At 41.9% G+C, this 13,502-nt stretch overlaps 1 protein-coding gene across 5 annotated transcripts in view; it reads right to left on the bottom strand.

The window, feature by feature from the left end:
* Positions 1–10,959, bottom strand: part of RAPGEF2 (Rap guanine nucleotide exchange factor 2) — a 311,585-nt gene extending 300,626 nt beyond the window's left edge. For all 5 annotated transcript variants that reach the window (XM_027866834.1, XM_027866836.1, XM_027866837.1 and 2 more), the window contains exon 1: positions 10,782–10,959. In XM_027866834.1, the coding sequence (XP_027722635.1) occupies positions 10,782–10,850 (69 nt within the window). In that variant the 5' untranslated portion in view covers positions 10,851–10,959. The remainder of the gene's footprint in view (positions 1–10,781) is intronic.
* Positions 10,960–13,502: the final 2,543 nt, after the last annotated feature.

Here is a 13,502-nt window from a genome sequence, read left to right as displayed (position 1 = left end):
ATTCATACACAAGCACACATGTGTGCGCGTACACATACATACGTATACATGGAAAAAGGAGTTAATTTCATTAAGGGAGCATGACAACAAAAAACAGGTGACAGCAACAGAAAAAAAGAACTTCTGAGCTCCTACGAACTTTTTTTTTAAGTCAGATGAGAAATTAAATTAGGATTAGCATTCCTAGTGTTCTTTGAACTCTTCCAACCTATGTTTCCTTCAGGACCTCCCTATATAGCTCAAGTTCAAAGATGAGAGGATTGGAAAGAAAAGCTATGTTCTCTTAAGTATTCCCAACCTATCCTCCATTACTTTCTTAGAAAAGTATGGGGCTTTTGAGGAGGTGTATAGCTCTCTGAATCCTATGCTCAAAAATGCTGCAATTACATTCCTAAAGGTTTTCACCAAATAAAAGAGAGATTAGGTCAGTCACTCTATCTACCAGATGAACAAAAAAAAAAAAACAAAAAAAAAACAAAAAACCCCAACACACAAGGCAGTGAGTGCCAGGGCAAGCAGTAGACTTATTATTTTCATTCCTAATTTGTTTTTCATCTCTTTTCCTATGATCATCCCCAAATGCATAAAGATGCTAATAAACAAAAGCTTTTATTCATATTCAATTAATCCTCATTTAACACATCTCTTCTTTTACAAAGCATCCCAAGAATAAAAGCTTCATTGTTAAGTTTTGTGGCACATACTTAATACCACAGTTTTAAATCTTCATCCCATTACTACACTACAGGAAAGAAAATTTCTAACATTTCACAAAGTTCAGAATTTTTAAAATGTTAGCTAATAAGACTTAGTTAACTTAATATTAACAAAGAAATAAGTCACCAATTCTCTCAACAACATGGTTCTGATCACAAGTTCCAGAGTTATATTTTTAATTCAGGAAGATCACAGATCATGAAACCTAGGACAAGACCTCTATGGTATCAGTCAAGTGAGCAATTGCAGCTAATTAATAATTGACATGAACACAGATTTGAAGTTCTAAGAACTACAAATCAAAACTATTAGTACATAGAAATTCACATTTCATAAGGAGTCTGAAACAGACTCCTTACTATGTCTATGAGGGAACAAAGGCATTCTCCTTGGATGAATGATGACCTGCTAATTGCTGGCATGACTGATACTGATAAAAACAATTTTTAATGAACAAGTTGACAAAGGAGAAAGTTTATGTTAAATTTTTTTGGGGGGGTGAAGATAATAAATATTCCTTTAAGTTAAACAGAATATCACTTTCCCTAATGAATACAGGTATTCTTTCTACTTTCCAGGCCTTAACTGCATAGTTAACAATAATGATGATAATAACAATAATAATAATAATAATAATAATATAACATTTATATAGCACCTACCATGTGCCAGGCACTATGTCATTCGACCCTCACAACAACCTTTGGAGTAGGTGATACTATTATGTCCATTTTACAGATAGGAAACTGAGTCAAAGAGGTTAAGTGACTTGCCTAGGGTCACACAATTAATAATCATTTTAGGCTGTATTTGAACTCAGGTCAGTCTATCCACTTTGCCACCAGCTGCCTCTATTACTAATCAAGACTTCAATTAGAGGTTTCCCCAAGGATTAAAGTCTGTTACTAGGGAGTCATTTCTCCTACTCTTTGTGCAATCATACTGGGAATGAGAGAATTTCAACTGCCCTGAATTATCTGGTAGTATCAATGGCACTTTCTCAGCCAAGATCCTATGAGCTGTGGGCTGCTGGTTTTTTCCCCTGTTCTTTAGCTACCTCATAAAAATTCTCTTCTTCACTGCTTTTTCTATCAGGGCCCAACAATGTATAGTAAAAAGAGCACTGGATCCAAAGTTAGAGAGTGTGGGCTTGAATCTTGACTAATCTGCAGAAACTATGCAGGCCTCAGTCTGCAATCTGTGAAATGAAAATCCTTTTAGCTACAAATGCTGGATTCTAAATCCTTGGCCATTAAAGGCAGAGGCAAGATCTGCTCTGACACCGCCTTAAGATCTTTAACTAACTTCTCTTAAAAGATAAGCTATTATCAAATTGGAAGAAAGGAAACATTTATTAAGTGCTTACTATGTGCCAGGCACTGGGGTAAGCACTTTACAAATACCTCCTCATCTCATCTCTCAGCAACACTCAACTCAGTTGAGGAAACTGAGATAGGGATTAAGTGGCTTGCCCAGGGTCACAAAGCTAGTAAGTGTCAAAAGTCTTATTTGAATTTGGGTCTTCTTGATTCCAGATCAGCATTCTATCTACTGTACTTTGTACTACCAGCTGCCAGTGCTGTCACCACCAAGGATTATCTTTCCAAGAAAGAGCTGGGATTTCTATCTGGTTTCAAACTTTTGAACTAAAGTCATTTGAGGAGTCTTTTTTTCTAAGACCAAACATTCAGACTAGGGGGAGAAAAGGGTTTAAGAATAGGGAAAAAGGCAAAGATGGAACTAAAGCTGAAAAGGACCTTAGAGACCATCACATGCAACCTCTTCATTTCATAAATGACGAGACTGAGACCCAGGAAGGTGAGGTAACTTATCCAAAGTACCACAGGCGCTAAGCCCCAGAGACAGGATATGAACCCAGGTGCTCTGACTTCACACTGTACCATGCTGCCTTCTTTCAATATGTTAAAAAAAGACAAATGAAAACAAGCAAGCAGCTCTATACACACAGTCCTACTAAAGTAGGACTTTCTTAGGATAGAACTGTTTAATTCACAAGATTCAGGTCTTTCCTGGAAAGATAACATTTGTAACAGTGGCCATTATGTGGCAAACAGCTGATTTCTCTTCCTTTAACTGCTGACATCAGTCAGTGGTACCCTTTTGCCTGCTAATCACCTAAGGCTTCTGGATGTGCAATATGAACCCCCACCTCCTCACCCCACCCTACACCACCACCACCACCACCAAAAGGAAAAAAAAAAGGCTAAATGTGACTAATTTCTTCTCTTACCAGTCTCTCATTGGTGGTAACCTGTGTAACATAGGAAGGTAGAGGAAAGGAAGGGGAGTTCTCAGAAGTTACTATAATTATGTTGGCTGTATCACAAGTAACTTTCCAGATCAAAACTCCCCAACCCTACTTTTGTCTCTGAAAATAAATGTGCACCTCCCTCCCTTCTTTGGTCTCAAACAATGTGTATAGAAGATTGCACATCCTGTCAGACTCAGTTGATGGGTTGGTTAATTTTGTTTAACTGTTTTCCACCCCTTCTCTCTCTCTTTTTTTCTTTGTTATAATATAAGGCATGGCTCTCTAGGTAGAGGAAGAGAAGGAATATACTTGGAAATGATAGCAACATGCTGGTGGGAGAAAAAGTCACTTTGAACCTCTAGATTTTGTAATGTCCAAATGGGAAATAGGAAAAGAAATGTTATTTTCAGACAAAATAAATTATTGTATTTTTGAGGAATTGGATCAGTAAGGGAAGCCAGATATGCTTATTTCTAGAGATCAAGAATGTTATACATAGCCCTTCTACCTCTAGGTCACCCCACTCACAGGAAGTACTAGTGGTATTAAATTCAAATAGAAACCATACATACGGATCCCTGCATTGACTTAGAAAACAACATATTAACATTATCTATGTTTTATCGTAGTTTTCTTTATTGTATTAAATATTTTCCAGTTACATTTTCATCTGGTTCAATCCAACTCTGGAGTGTTGCAGTAGGAGTGCGACACATGTTTGACAGCTCTGAAGTAACCTATCATAAGGACCAGAGTTCAAATCCTTCCTGAGTTCATATAAATTGGCTATGCGACCCAAGAGCAAGTCACTTAAAATTTTCAATTCAGAATTTCAGATCTGTATCTGGAGAACTCGCTGTACAAAGAATTTGCTGCAATAATGAAATCACAGTGAAGATCAAAATAATAATAATGATAAAATTTAATAGCCTACCTAAAATAAGTATGGTGGTCTTGCTTATGTAAGTTGGTTACTTAGCATACCAATTTGAAATCTATCAAAGAAGAAGCAAAAGGATAGTGAGGCACTGCAGTGGAGTGTGACAGAAGATACCAGATGTGGAGTCAGAGGACCTAGGTTCAAATTTGACCAGCTTTGACAATTAGCTTAATGTCACTTAACGTATCTGGATCTTAGCTTCCTCTAAGCTGGACTAAATGGCCTCTAAAGCCTCCTGCACCTTAAGATCTAAGATTCTTCCCTTTCACTAGTACAGAATGCCCAAGGCAGGCCATGTTTCATAAGAAGGATCCAAAAGCCACAGCCAGTCATCTCTCAATGCAGATAGCAGCAGCGGCATCCATATGCATGGGTGGTTCAACTCTTTCACTATATTTTAATCCAAATGGCCTACAAAAAATTGATAATCAAATAACCACAAAGAGCAAGCTTTGTAGTGCACAGGGGGCTTCTTTCTCCAGAGTGTCATTCCCAGAGTTTTAAGAACTACTAGAAACACAAGAAAGATAACTTCATGGTTTTGAAAAGAACTAGAATTCTTAAGTGACTGCACATGGAACTTTTGTTTAACATTACCAGAAAAATTATTAGAACATTAAATACTTCATCAAGCCCAAGCAAAAGTACTTCTTTCTCACTGGTCCAAAGAGCATGTCTTCCACTTGCTTAGGATTTTCCATAGCTTATGGGAGTGTCCCTCAGGAGCTCACTCAAACTCTTAAAATTCATCTCACCTCAAACTTTAAGAAATCTAGAGGAATATTCAGAAATGCCTAAAATTTAATCAGGTACAAAGAAAGTGTGAGATATAAACAGTTGTGCTAATTGAGCCCTTAAGGTCTTATCCAGTTCCTCTTTACTCCAATGTTACCTGATGACATTACTTCAGTTAGCCTTCAATTTCTATTTCCTATAGAGGTAACTGACTAAGCAAGAACCAAATAAAATAAGCCAGTCCCCCTTTCAAACACTTTTGTTTCCAATAAGTTGTATTAGAAATAAACATAAGCAACTGATATTGGTCCCGGACTACTCTTGAGAAAAGAGGTAGTGAAATATAGGTAGAGAATGTTGCACACACTCTCATACTTGTTTGAGGAAGAAAAAACATTGATTTTTTTTCTTGATTTTCACAGTCACAAGAGAGTTTGGGTGATCCCTAAGAAGTAACAGCAGTGTAAGAAAAAAGAAAAAGCACTCATAAAAATATTTAAAAAGAAAATCAAGTAATTTTATACTGCATGCCAGGGAGTACCCCAAAATTACATATTATCAGCTTTAATTTTAAAAGACTACCAATTGGAAAGCTATCATTTCACTCTAAACCAACAACCTACTTGTAAGATCTTTGTTGGAAAAGACTAATCTTGTGCCATGGCCAACACATGCAAAGCAAGCTAAAGAATTATTTTTAATTACTATATATGCCAAATGTTATCTTAAAATACCAAAGCTTCCATAATACTAAGACTGTGGAAAAGAGGCATAGCATGCAGTTACACAAATCTATTGTTATGCTAATATAATTTTGGCCATGCCACAGATGTTTGTACCAATTACAATTTATCATTTCTTTTTACCTACAACCTCAAAAAAAAAAAAAAGGCAAGGACCAGTTGTATACAGAGGCAGCATGGTATAGTGGATAGACTTGAAGTCAGGAAGACCTGGGTTTAAATCCCACATAAGATAGTAGGCTATGTGACCCCTGGACAAAATACTTACTTAACCTCTCTGAACCTCAATTACCTCCCTAATGTAAAATGAGAAGAGGATTTGATATCTAAAATCGCCTCCATTTCTAAATCTATGATCCTTTGAACACTGAGCAATAACAGATGGACAACTTGAAGGATATACAACTTCAAGGTACCCACAAAATGTTAGGAGAGTGAGAGGAAAGCCTCTAGTACATTTCAGATCCCTTATATGAGGACCTCTTAGAAGTGGATTATGGAAATGATAATACATATAGTAATCACAAAGGATGGGAAGCCACATATGGGTTGTGATTTTCATCAGAGGTAGAAGTGTTGCCATTTGCAAGATCACGGATCCAGGTTATCTAGTTTCAAAAATGAGAAACTGTGACCATTTTCTTTTTAAGCTAAAGATCTCAGAATGAATGGGGGGGAGTAGAAGCCTGGTGTTATTTAGGAACATAAACTCTTGAATCAAAAAAGTAACTATTTAAAACTGAGCTTTAGCAGAATCAAAGCATCAGTTGCCAAATGAAATGATGCGATTGTGTTCACAAACAATGGTACTAAAGAACTTATTTTGAATGGAAAATTTCACTGTTATATTCAAATTCCTTTCTCATAATTAAACCATTGTTTTTCTTAAATGTTAGACAGTTGAATATATGCCAGAGAAAGACAGATACAAATTGAGATCCTTTTATACAGGTACTTCTATCAAGGAGGAGCTGGGTCAAAGGCACTGACTCAATCTTCCCTTATGGCATGAAACATCTTCTAATGATTGTAGAAAGTTAACACAGTTCGGTGAGTTTGAGACTCAAACTCTAGCCAGCTTATTCACGCTTTAGTAACTGAATCAATATATGCAAGTGAACTAAAACTAACTCTTCCCCCCAAATTGCAACTGTTTTGCATCAATGTAAGTTTATCTTTACTTTTCACAAGACACAATGTTAAAAGGGTCATATTTAGAACAGTAACTCAAAACAGATTAGATGAAGCTTTTAAAAGAGGTGCTCATTATGCGCACAAGTGAGATTAGCTGCTGTTCTACCTGAAATGTTAAAAAATATTAAGCCACAGCAGACAGAAGCCTTTCAAAGGGTTGGAAACCACTAAGTTACTAAAAAAAAGTTTAGGAAAATCATTTCATTATATGAAGCCTTGAGGGATGAAGCTGTTTGCAATTTATTTACTTCTGTTACTTCATTAAATTTGTTTAGTGATGGAACAACATTTAAAAGTCTTTAAAAACATCAGCCCAAATAGTTTTTAAAAACCAATTACTTAAAAGAGCTGGTGGGTTTTTTTTTCCCAACTGAAGTAACCTGAACAATGTAAACATGCACATGTCTCTTTTTATTATTATTTTCTGAGGCTTTTTGGCTCCTTGAACACAGTACTCCATTGACTACAGCAGTCTAGCCAGGTTTTCAGACCCCTTGTAACTAGGGCACATAATGTGAATTATTTTCATTAGATTTTGGCTTTTTTTTTAATCTTTTAAAAGGTGGCAATGATGTATTTCTCCCTTAACATGTCTCCTCTATCAAAGATGCTGAAATAAAACTCAGAGGAAAACCCTGAAATGCTCAATGATGTATACTTCAAAAATACGTCCTCTTTCCTAATTATCTCCCAAGTCTAAACAGCTCAACCCCACTATCTTATCCACTTGATCTGTCAATTAACTATGGAGGCTACATTTTGTGTCATCACAAATTTTCAGGACAATTGATTGACCTAACTACAAAACTATGCCTTCACTGAGTTTGAATCAGAAACTAAGATTCTGGAGTACGATGGTTAAAATAAGTTTCAAAACAAACATTACTTAGCACTTAAATTTTTTTATTCTGATTTTCCCTAACTCTATCCTGTTCCTCTAACCTGCTGTAACCAGTATACTAGTTGAAAAGAACCATTATGAAGTTATAGGAAACAAATAAAAAAAGAATATTTTACTAATCTTTTCATTTGGGAGTCAAAAATCAAAATGTTTCATTTATTAGGCTTGCTTTTATTAAATGTGCAGATTTCTAACCCACTAATCTAAGACCTATAAAAGAAAACTTTCCCACTATTATATTAACAGAATAACATACAATATGAAAAAATCAATGGAGGAGTGTTTCTCTTCTCCCTGCATTTAAAAATACAGGTATAAAACAATAGCTTACTTTTAAAGTGTTGCATGGAATATTCACTAAGGTAAACAGTTTACCTTGATATTAATAATAAAATGAGAATAGATTCTTTTTAAATAAGAGTTTTCACAAAACCAGAACATCTTAGAGTTGGACGGTCTCAGAGATCACCTAATCATCCAAAATGAAACTCTACAAACCCTTATATAACATACCTGACAAAAGTCCTAACAGCCTCAACAAGACCTTCTATCTCCTTGTTCCATTTTTTGATAACTCAATAGCTACAAAGTTCCCCCACCCCCACCCCACCTCCCAGCCCCTTAAATCAAATCTCCATTTGCCTTTTTTACAACTTCTACCCATTGTTCTCTAAGTCTTGCCAAACTTAGGGAAGGGCCTAACAGAAGGCCCAAATTAATTTGGGCCAAACAGAAGTAACCATCCATCCTCCAAGTAAAGCTGGGTCCTTCATAAACTTTGAAGACAGCTATCCTATGGCATACCTCAGCCCCTCCTGTCTTCCCTTCTCCTGGCTAAACATGCTAACATCCCCAGCTCCTTTAACCAATCCTTATGTACATGATCTCAAGGTCTTTCATCCTGGTTCAATTATTCTGGACACCAAAGGAGAATCTTGTCTAAAGATAGGTAGAAACTGTTGTCAATGTATAAGAAACTATTTACCATCTGTATGACCCTGACCAAGTCACCTAACCTCTCAGTTTCCCTATATATAAAATAAGGGAGTTGGACATGACATTTAAGCCATGACTTAAATAACTTCCACTTCTAAATCTACAATTCCAAGCTTCTTTCCCAAGATGACTCTCTGAGGGGTTCTAAATATCTGTTGATCCCCTAGGCCACTTCTTAGCTGCCTAGAGAACCTGGTTTCTTGACTTGGCTCCTTCTTATTGCATTCAGGCTAATTTCTGTGCTACATACATTTTATTCTATTCTACAGAATTGGCACAGAAACAGGAAAGTTTAACAGTTCATTTTATTTGGCACATGCTTTCAGCTGTCACAGAAGAGGTTTTGTCTCATCCAGCCTAATTTGATGCCCCACCACCTGAATGACTGGTTTCTGAGAAATTGCCAGTCTAACTGACCAACCGCAATGTTCTTTTTCTAATCTACACTAAAGGTCATTTACATCATCTCTCAACTCCCCTTCCGGGGTTCTAAGGTTCTAAGCATGTGATTTTACTCCATATTTCAAACAGCATCCTTGAAAGAAAAGTGAAAGATCTAACTGAAATTAGCTTTTCAAATCATACCCCTACTGAGCCATCCATTTACACATGGAGAAGTATTTGGAGTGACTGCCAAATATAAAGCAAATACAGGATGAGACAGGGGCACATAAAGAGGGAAAACTATGCATGGGCAGAACCTTCCTTTTTCAGCTGTAGGAGTCTTTTAGGAAGGATCTTACAAGAGACAGATTAAAATAATTTTACTTAGAAAATTACAGTCTTTCATAGAGTTGGTCAATGTATACAATCATTCTTTGAGTTCCCAGATATGGCTACATCAACTTCCCTGGGAAAGGTTTAAGTGAGACTCTCATACCATCCTCTGGACTTGTGTCAAAATGAGACTATAAACCTGTAAAAAACGTTCATCCTCTATTTGGCTTGTTTCTGTTAAAGGGGCAATAGGGGAAAAGAAAAAAATTCATAGTATCCAAAGGTCCGAAGGTTGTGGGTGGAGGGGTGGTAAGGGGAAGAACAGGCCTCCTTAAAATAGCAGATAACCAACTCAGAGAAAGAGGACATCATGAAGACAGGACAGATGGCATTAAACTCTAATGAGTTAAGTAACTCTTTCAGTCATTAGCTTCAGAACTGCAGCTTGTGTTAGGGATCAGTAAGAGCTTATTTGTCTTAAGACAATTGGAAGCAGCATCCCGTCTATTCACCAATTCAAAACTGAAAGAATATGTTGTTGTTAAGCATAATCCAGTCGGCTACAAAAAAAAAACCGCTAAAGGGGGAAAAAGTCAAGCCACATTGTTGCAAAAATTTCCCCCATCTTGATTGCAGTTTAAAATAGCCAAATACCACTTCTACCCCCTCAAAAAAAAAAAAGCCATCAAATTTAAGTTTCTAAAGGTTAAAGAACTATCTCAACTTGAAAAAGGTTGGGTAATGCAAAAGAATCGGTTCCCTTTTACGCAAACAGTTCAAATACCATTACTACCTATGCATGTAAATATCCCTGATTTGCGGTCAGTTCTGTAATCTAAACTACAAACATTTCAAGAGCACCATCTCTGGTATTAAACCAATATTTTCACACTGGGGTAGGGGTGGAGATTCAGCATCCCTTCTTTAAAGGGCACCATTAGGCAAAATTAAACACACACACACACACACACACACACACACACAGAGCTCAACATTTCTCCCCTGAAGAGGAAAAAGATTTTCAGAATACTAAATTCGGTATTTTGATAGCGTTGTACAAAACTAACCTAGCCATCAGTGCACCTCCACCTTTGCACGCTCCCCTGAGCATTAGAAAATGAGACATAAAGACCTCCAACTGAAAGTTTAAATGGCACCAAGCAAAGGAAAAGAAGTTTCCCAGGAGTAAGATCTCCTAGCCTACAGAGTTGGTGACCGATGGCCCACAGTAAGCCTGAAAGGGGGGGGGGGCTAAGTAGGAGGCAATGGAAGGGAGAGGGAGGGAAGATTGATGATAAGGGGCTGACAAGAAGAGAATTCAAATCATTCACCCAGGAGTTGCAGGAATATCCCAACCCAAGGGGATGGAAGAGGAAGAGGAGGGATAGTTGGAAAGGGGCAAAGAGAGCCGGGGGAGCGGCAAGAAAAAGGTCATGGGGGAGGGGGGGTCAGTAGGGGTGTGAAAGGTGGCTGGACAGAGGGAATTAGAAAGGGGAGGAAAGTAGTGCAAATCGGGAAAGGCCGTCGCTGGGGATGACGAGCCACGCGGGGGCCGGGGGCCGGTACCTGGGGGCTCCTTTCGGCTGGGTTCTTCATCACCGCCTGGCGGAAGCTGTTATCCACGTAGGACGCCATCTCCCCCCTGCGGGGCCGGGCTGGGGCTGTTCTTCCCAGCACCAGCAGACCTTCGCTCCGGCCCCGCTCAGGCTCAAACGTTTCCTCCGTCTCTCGATCCGTCCGCCCGCAGCGAAGCAGCGCAGCAGCGCAGCCGCAGGGGGCCTGGGGCGCAGGGTCCGCAGGGGGTTCCCGCGGACACTGGCCTGGCCGGGCCGGGCCAGGGAGTGGGGAGGGGAGGGGAAGAGAGGGCAGGGGAGGGGAGGAGAAGGGAAGAGCGGGGAGGGGAGGGAAGGGGAGGAGATTGGGGGAGGGGGGAGAAGAGCAGAAGGCGGCGCTCCTAACGCTGCCGCGGCTGCCGCTGCCTCTGCCTCCGCCTCCGAGGCCGCCGCTCCCGGGCCTCTCAATCCCGGGGTACTTCCCAGGGCCGGGATCCCGAGTAGCCCAGTCCCCGGAAAAGCTCTCCCTGAATCTTCGCGGACCCTCAGCCTTGGGCCCCGGGCGAAGGGAGCAAGAGACCGGGCTGGGACGTAAACTCTTCCTTCTCCCCTTCCCCCTAGTTTAGTCTCGGAGGCTTCCTGGCGCGCCCGGCTCCCTCGCTGCCGGGGCCAAAGACTCGGACACGCCTCCCCCGGCTCCTCTCGGGTGACAGTGGCGGCTCCTCCTGTCCCCGCCGGGGCTGAGTTATTTTTAGGGAGGTGGGGAGTGGTAGCTGGGAGGTGAGGTGGGGGGAGAGTAAAAAGAGGAGAGGAGAGAAGGGCGGGCAGACTGGGCCTGGTGGCCCCTCCTGGGGTGGAGATCCCGCTGCCCCGGAGGCGCTCCGAGGTCTCAGGGAGTCAGGGCTCTCAGCTCGCGCCCCCTCCCCCAAATCTCCCCCGGGAGTCTCGGCGCCGCCGCAGCGACTGGCCCGGGAGGAAGGAAAGGGAGAGGCGAGCTCCTTCGCTGGCTCTCAAGTCTGGCCGCAGCGAAGACCAGTCGCCAGCACCGCCGCCGCAGTCGCCGCCGCCGCTCCTCCGAGGCTTGGTCTACTCGGCTCTGCCGTCCCCCCGGACTGCTGCTGCATCCCCCCGGGCTACTCTGCCGCCACCGCCGCAGCCTCCCCGGCCGCTGCCGCCTCCGAGGTCTCGGCAGCCGCCGCCGCCTGCCCCCATCCAGAAGCCCGGGGAGGGAGGCTGTCCCGGCCCGGGCTCTGCAGCAGGGAGCGCACGCAGACTGGGCTGCAGCCCCTCGGCCCCAGCAGCTCTCGGCAACTTTGTTCCTCGCCCGTCTGGGGAAAGGGGGAGGGAGGCGCTGCAGGCGGCTGCCCAGGCACTGGGGGGGAAGTCTCCTTCAGGCGGGGTCCGAGGGTTCGAGGAGTCTCTTGGCCAAGAGCGGAGCCAAGCAAAGCCCCCTTGTGTGAGTGTTTGTGAAGCAACTACTCCCCTCCTCCTCCTTCTTCGGCGCCTTCTCCGGCCGCCGCTGGAGCCGCTCCTTAGGGAGGAAGCGGCCTCCAAGGCTTGTTGCTTTGTGCTGCAACCATGGTGAAGAGTGAGTGACACCAACAGGGCGAGTCCAGGGCCAGCAGCATCATACCGGGGGAGGGACTGAGGGAGGTGGCTCTGGGCCCCGAGCCTCCAGCCCCTTCTTGTTACTCCACCCCTCTCCCTCCTCCAGTCAGCTCTCTGCCGCCTCCTTCTCCGTCTAGGTTGCACCTACAGCCTTCGCTCCAGGTAAATTGAGTGCAGTCCCAGTGGGCCAACGTGGCTTAGTGGAGCCAGCCTTTCTTCATGTCCTGCATTCTTTTTCTTCCCAGGCATTCATTCTGCCCGGAAGGAACCTGGTTCCTTTGGACACGAGACTGCTTAAGCACTTTACAAAGCGCCCTACTTTCCCCTAGGGTAGACTCAAATATAAACACATACATCACCGTGCTGCCTCCTCCATAAGCCTCTTCCCCCCTCCATCTCCTGTTTCCCTTCTGGGGTTCTGATCCTGGGAGCTTTCCCAGGGTTTGAAGTCCAGAAAATCTGAAATTTGCCAAACAAGAGAAAGAAGGCATCACTTCTGCAAGTTAAACACATTCGATTGTTTACCTAGAATTTGGCCTGGAGGCTCCCTGGGGAATAATTTCACTGGATCTTGTAGCATAGATTTAAAAAATTAAATTAAAAACTTTCCTCACACCCTTCGCCTTCCAGTCGTCTAAATAATCACCCGAAGGGCTATAGTATATGCCAGATAGGGTCCAGCACCCCCAGAATTAGAATCAGTTGTCTAGTCAAACCCTCTGGTTTGACAAATGAGGAAACAAAGCCCCTGAGAGGTTGAGTGACATCCAAAAATTAATTATTGAGAAGCTAAGAGCAATAAATTCTATTATATCTTTATTAACTATTACAGCTAGAGTGTCTATGTTTTGTCTGAAAACCCTTCACTGTATACAGAGACTTTCTCCTCAGGCTCACTTGATGCAGACTAGGACATTACCTGGTAGGATATGAAAATTTATTTTCTCTCTATACTCTCCCTCCTCTTCCCTAATTTGTCTGTTCTCCTTCCCCACATGGTGCTTGCTTTTGTGCCCATTTGTGCACTTTACCGAAAGACAAACATCTAACAGGAAAAAGGAAGTCAGTCTGGTTCTCACTGGCTGTTTTTCATCTGCAGATGTTTTTGGTGAATGAGTGGGTGGTT

The sequence above is a fragment of the Vombatus ursinus genome, unplaced genomic scaffold, assembly GCF_900497805.2.
Source record: "Vombatus ursinus unplaced genomic scaffold, bare-nosed wombat genome assembly UNPS02014784.1, whole genome shotgun sequence".
NCBI classification, from domain to species: Eukaryota; Metazoa; Chordata; class Mammalia; order Diprotodontia; family Vombatidae; genus Vombatus; species Vombatus ursinus.
This window is presented reverse-complemented; position numbering and strand designations above follow the sequence as displayed.